The following is a 6,749-nucleotide window of genomic DNA, read 5'->3' on the forward strand; positions in this document are numbered from 1 at the left end:
AACTCCATAATCTCTGACCATTCAAGATTGGAAGGATGCTTGGACACACGCCAATGATCATCCTCCACTCGGCATGAGTCGGTAACTAGTTTACTTCTTTTGTTTGTCTTTAAAGTACACTCCATTATGAGAACGAGAAATAATATATTGTTTGTGCCTTAGATTCTCTATATTTTTTCGTCCCCATATTGGACTGAACTCAAGATCAATCACCTGTTGGACCCCATGCATATATTCAAGAATGTTGCCTCTACATTATGGGATCACTTAATTGGGGTTCGTGATTCTGTCAATGTAAGGGAGGATTTATGTAGCATTGGACGTATGAGATGAGCTTGGCTACGCATCGGACCCAGAGGAAAGATCGAGTTACCATGTGCACCTTGGATGTTGTCGAAGACCGAAGAAAAGATGGTGAAGCAGCAGATATGTAGCTTTCGAACTCCCACAAGATATATGAGATGCCTCAAGGGAGTCTTCATAAAGAAAAAGAAAAGAGGTGTAGAGCAACTATCTGGTTTGAAGTCTTACGATTGGCACAAAATAATTCAAGTAAGGATTTTCATAGCCATAAATATATTAATTAGTGGAATAACTATATAAACTAATTAAAAAGTATGAATATTTACATACAGTTCATCCTTCTTCCTACTAGCATATCCCATTATGTTTCGAAAGATGTGCATGATATCATTTACAAGATGGGTGAGCTGGCGAGTATATATACATTATACTTATTTTTTAGCTTACATATTATGTACATCACATAGTAAACCCGCTTGAATTTATGGAAAAAACTAATCATCGTTCTCAATTGCATGTTGGTAGATTTGTGAGTTTGAAGGAAATCGATCCAAATACATTGCAAGAGGCTCGAGTATTGTCCATTGAGATAGTTTGTTTGGTGGAGGAAACTTTTCCTCGCTCCATTTTGACTACTCAAGTACACTTACTCGTACATCTGATTGATGAGATCGCAATTTGTGGGGTAGTTCATGCAAGGTGGATGTTTTTTCTAAAGCGCTTTATGAAAACCCTAAAAGATTTTGTAAGGCAAAATGCACGGCCCGAGGGAAGCATGGATGAGGGTTGGTTAGTGCAATCATCCCTTGTACAAATCTCTGAATATCTTACTAAAGTGGACCCCTCTTTACAATGACTATGGAAAGATGATGAAGATTTGAGGATGACCTCTATAATATCTCAAGGAAAAGGAAAGAGCAAAGTGCTAATGAAAGAGGAACTTCGTAAGTTAAATGTATTTTGTGTGCTTAACAGCGAAGTAATGAGCAAATGGGCGACAGTATATAAAGAAGCAAGGGCAAGAAGAGTAAGCGAAAGACAAGCATTTCGTGCTAGATATGGACGTAATGTCCCATATCCAGAACATTTAAGTGCACTTCCACATCATATTGATATAGATTGGCTACATGAAAAAATGGAGAAGATGGAAAAAGAGGAGGTGATGGATATATTGCAAGAGGAGTGGGAATACGCACGAGGTTGCTTATCAAAGGTGAGACATACTTATAATTAAATTATCTTTAGTTATATATGATATAATAATTTTACATATTTCATCTTTCACTAAATCATTAATATGATCTCAACAATGTACTACTAGTACACATTGTTCAATGCTATTTGGTGTGAAGGCAAACATTTTCAAACTCAACGTATAGATGATAAGAGAAATACCCAGGATTGTGGTATCCTTGCAAACTTCCAGGATACCAATGGCACCATGGAAGGTTATTGTGGCTTGATCCAAGATATTTTGAAGCTTGACTTTAGGCGATTTTTTATATATGTATTAGATATGAAGTGGTTTAAAGAAGTAGTAACAACGGGTGAGCATTGCACAATTAGATGTCATCCAAGTGGTTTTGTAGTGATTGACTCTACAAAATTTCACCAAGGCAAGAATGACACATTTGTACTACCTCAACAATGCGAGCATGTCTATTAGAAGCTATTTATTTTCATATATATTACTTCTTGATACATTCTCAAAATACAATAAATATCTAAGTTGCTTACTTTTTGTTTTTTAAATGCAGGTTGTGCATCACCCAATGGTAAACAATAACCGATGGTGGCACGTCATCCCCATATCTAATTGTTCAAAACCAATAATGCTACCAACATAGAGATAGTTGATGACAATCCAACAATCAATAATGATGCACATGATGATGCCATGCTCGATGATATACATGATGCAGTGTAAGATGATCCCTGTGAGGATGTTCAAGGAACCACAAAAGATGATAACAATATGGTTGCAGATGATGATGAAGAAATTGAGCATAGCAATACATCTGACAGTGGGATAGACTTATTTATTTCATTGCCTATTGGTAACATAGACCTAGAGGTAGATAGTTTAGCAAGGGCCGATCTCATTGAAGATGAGATTGATCATTCATTGTAGCATATAATTAGCTTTGAATGATTGGATGTATATTTTTAATACTCAGAAAGAAGTAAAGTTGGTAATGTATTTTAAAAAATACAGCTAGCTGTTAAGATGTTTGGTCATATTTAGGGACTTTATGAGAAATAAAAAATATGTGCATTTATTTTCACATCTATAAGCGCGTTTAAAAAGCGAGTATATAAACGCGTTCTGTATACTAGCGCCAATAGACGCGCTCATAAACGTGCCTGCTATTTCGCGTGTACAATGCGTGTCTATAAGGCCTTTCTCTTGTAGTGGAAAAAGTTGGATAATGGATTGTTTCATCTGCTCTTCTTCTTGTCACTAGCCACAACACAAACGTGCATGTGCGGAAGTGCTTCATCGTCCAGCTGGAAGTGAATGGCAGTGTGCTTTGAAAGCCTGAGTTAATTGTCCGTGGGAACGCTCAGTCTTACTTCTAGGACCGAGAGGGCCGGCAGGACGGCCAGCAGGCGGCAGCTAAGCATTGAGCAGCAGAAACTATGTTGACGTTGATGAATAGTTGGCCGGCTGGCCCGGCTTTTTTCTTTGTCGTGATCGGGCCCCGGCTTTCTCTCTCTCTCTCTGTATCCTACCGCCAGTTCCCCTGGCTGCAAAATCCACATTTTGAAACCAGACCGAATTGCTCATTGACTTGATGATCGCAGCTAGATACTTGTGGACATGGCTCGCTGATCTATCATCTCGGCATCATCATGCAGAAAAAATGGCATTTCATCTTTCCACTCTCATACGCCTGATTACAGCTACTTCACTATTACCCTTAATTTGCAGCAGCTTGGAATTCTCTTACGGTCCTTTGCAAAGTAGCCAAAATCTATCTCTGTTTAGAAATGCATCTTTCGACACAGGAGGGGTTGTCCTGACTGCAGCGGCAAGGTTCCCCGACCAAGCGTCTGTGGCACGCTCCATTGGATGGCTTCTTTACAACGAGGCCATTGATTTGCTTAATATAGAGTCCTTTTCCACCACCTTCACCTTTCAGATCTGGACTAACAGCTATGGCAACAACGGCGATGGCTTGGCCTTCATCATTGTTCCATCTGACAGCGAAGGGCCTCCGAAAGGAAGCTATGGGGGCAACCTAGGGGTAGTCAATGGCACTAACAAGGGCTTCGATCCGACTAGACATCTCTTTGCCGTGGAGTTCGACACATTCCAGAACGCCGAGTTCCATGACAGCAGCTCGAGCCACATAGGGATCGACATCAACACGGTCGTGTCTGCGAATGCCACTGACACTTACGACACCGATCTGAACCTGTATAGGAACTCCACCTTCACTTGCTGGGTGGACTACAGCTCGCGGGCGCAGATGGTGGAGGTGCGCCTCAGCAAGTCATCTCGTGGGAAACCCATAGCACCTATAGTGTCTCTGAAGTACGACCTTTCGACAGTGTTTTTGCCGTCTATGTATATAGGCTTCTCAGCATCGACGGGGGATGTGTACGAAGGGCATGAGATTTTTTCATGGAGCTTTTCTACTGTGGAGGCAAGAGCAGAACCGGCACCGGCGCCGCGAGCTGGGCCGTTGACTGGGTGGAAGAAACAGGGTGGTGGCAGGCACTTCGTCGGCGCCGCCGTCAGATCAGTGTTGGTCGTGACGGGTGTGATCGTGCTGGCAGCTGGGGTGTGGTGCTGCATCAGGGGAAGGAGCTTGAGTAAGAGTTTTCGGATGAGAGAGGAGGAGATCATGCCAATCAAGGACATGCTGCACGTGGGGCCGCAGCGCTACACATACAAGGAGCTGCACAAGGCGACGGGGGGCTTCAGCGAGCAGAACTTTCTGGGGAGGGGAGCGTACGGGAGCGTGTACAAGGGCACGCTGGGGCCGGACAGGATGCCCGTGGCGATCAAGAGGCTGGCTGTGGTCGCGGGTGGGGGGCCGGCCGGAGGCAGCCGCCGGCCAGCAGGGGCTACGGCGCGGGAGTCAGACTTCATTGCCGAAGTGTCCACAATCGGGAACGCGCTGCATCGCAACCTCGTGCAGCTCCGGGGGTGGTGTCTTGACAAGAGCCGGCAGCTCCTCGTCTACGAATACATGCCCAACGGCAGCCTCGACGCGCATCTGTTCCTCGATGTCGAAGGTGCCAGCGGGCGGCCGCCGCTGAGCTGGCGGAGGCGCTTCCACGTGATTGAAGGTGTGGCGGCGGCTCTGGATTATCTGCACGAGGGGCGCCAGCAGTGCATCGTGCATCGGGACGTGAAGGCGGCGAATGTGCTGCTGGACGCGGACTTCAGTGCGCGGCTGGGGGACTTCGGCCTGGCGCGCCTCATCGAGCACGACCAGTTGGCCACCATGACGGCAGCCGGAACGGCTGGCTACGTGGCGCCCGAGCTCCCGCTCACCGGCAAGGCCACGGATCGGGCCGACGTGTACAGCTTCGGGATCCTGTGCCTGGAGCTGGTCTCCGGGCGGCGCGTCCTGGACTACAGCCTGCCGCCCGAGCAGGCCCAGCTCCTCAACTGGGCCTGGCTCATGCATGAGAAGGGCTTGCTACTCGACGTCGTGGACCCGATCCTTCGTGGCGAGTTCCTAGAGGACCAGGCCCGCGCCGTGCTCCACATCGCCCTCCTGTGCTGCCACCCCGTGGCTGACGCCCGCCCCTCCATGCGCCAGGTCCTCCAGATCCTCAAAGAGAAGCGCCTGGTCCCCCTCGCCCACTCTCGCCCTACTATCTCTTACAACCAAAATCACGGCTTTCCCCTCTCCCTCGACGAGCTTTTCCAGTCTAATAGTACTTATAAGCAGTACACGGCCTCGTCCAGCTCCACCTCCACTTCCTCCAACTCCTCTATCTTGCAAGACATGCATAGTCGGGCTTACTCTCCTAGGTGACATAAGAGTACTGCAGTCATTAAATTTCGTTCTTTTGTTGTGCCATCCGTTGCAATTATTCCTCCTTTGATAGCCTAATAAAATCTATTATCCAAAAATGGTATTGAAAGACCTTAATTGCAACTAATATCCTATAGAGTCGCGGTGTGTCCATCTACTTAGCATGAGACTTTTAGCACATGAGCTTGCTCAATTGGTCTTCTCCTAACCATTGCACAAGCATGAGGCCATTGAAGGGGAGAGTGTTCATGACATAGGCGAAATGGTTGGGCCTTAACAACATTTGTGTTCCCCACTACAACAAAAAGGCCTCTTAGACGCACTTTTAGACACGATTTTTGAATATAGAGAAAATCTTCGGGCGCGTCTATCCGCCCATCTATTTGCGCGTCTACAACTTCGCGTCTATAATTGCATGTATAAAGGAATTTACACACAAAAATAGATGCGCAACAGACGTACATATACATGCGTGAGTACAAGCGCATAAAAAAATCAAAATTGTTATTTATTTAATTTATTCTATGTGTCTACCAGCGCGTCTATCTGGCAAACTAGACAAGCATATAGACACACCCGTAGACGCGCTTTTACATGAACTCATTGACGTGAACGAAAAACAAAAAATCTTCTTTTTTTAAAAAAGATATTTAATTTCGTTTTTAAATTTGAATTATCTAGCACGTGTATGAGCGCGTGTACTCTGCATTTTAGATGCACTTATAAACGCGCGTTTTCTGCAATTTAGACACGCGGATAGACGCGCAAAACAGAACTCGAAAAAAAAAACCAGAGAGCAGCAACCACATGCTCTCTGTTTTTTTTTTTCCCCTCCCATACATCAGATTGTGCATTTGGGAAAAAGACAATGGATCTAAAAGCACGAGAATTGAAAATAAAAGTCCATGCATTCATTATAGATCAAAAGCATTTACATGGGGAGTTTAAGTGCTTGCGACCTAAAGCATGGTTGCAAGCAGTAGGCTCAAAGATGGATAATACATATACAAGAAAACAAGGCCATAGAGGAGGTATGGTGCTCCTCTGCGAATCTAAAGAAGGAACATCTTTGCTAGCATCACCATGGCTACTAGTGTCGCTATCCTCCTCCTCGCTATGCTCCACATCTGGGTTCGCCTACACACACAAAAGATCAAGGTTGCTTACGTAGACATGGTGGAGAAAAAGTTATAATTAGCTATACTTTTAATAGGAAAGTAAGAAAAACATACCTCCTCTGGCTGTCGAATCCTCATAGCCCGGTTGTATTGGTCCTCAGTGATGAGACCCTCCTCATATAAGTGAAGCCATGTGGCTGCACGGTTATGGCCTCAATGGTAACCTACCTCTCTAGGAATAGGTATCCTACCAACGATAGTAGTCTGCAAAACAATCATGATATATACAAACAATTATGAGACACAATGTATTAGAACAAATTATATAAAG

At 44.9% G+C, this 6,749-nt stretch overlaps 1 protein-coding gene across 1 annotated transcript; it reads left to right on the forward strand.

The window, feature by feature from the left end:
• The first annotated feature begins 3,053 nt into the window (after nt 1-3,053).
• LOC148026506 (L-type lectin-domain containing receptor kinase S.4-like) lies at nt 3,054-5,644 on the forward strand. The gene has a single exon (XM_087690462.1). The coding sequence runs from the start codon at nt 3,099-3,101 to the stop codon at nt 5,298-5,300; it is 2,202 nt and encodes a 733-aa protein (XP_087546588.1). The 5' UTR covers nt 3,054-3,098; the 3' UTR covers nt 5,301-5,644.
• Nucleotides 5,645-6,749: the final 1,105 nt, after the last annotated feature.

Source organism: Lygodium microphyllum, chromosome 13, assembly GCF_053477565.2.
Source record: "Lygodium microphyllum isolate KBCC chromosome 13, Lygodium_microphyllum_v1.1.10, whole genome shotgun sequence".
Taxonomy (NCBI): domain Eukaryota; kingdom Viridiplantae; phylum Streptophyta; class Polypodiopsida; order Schizaeales; family Lygodiaceae; genus Lygodium; species Lygodium microphyllum.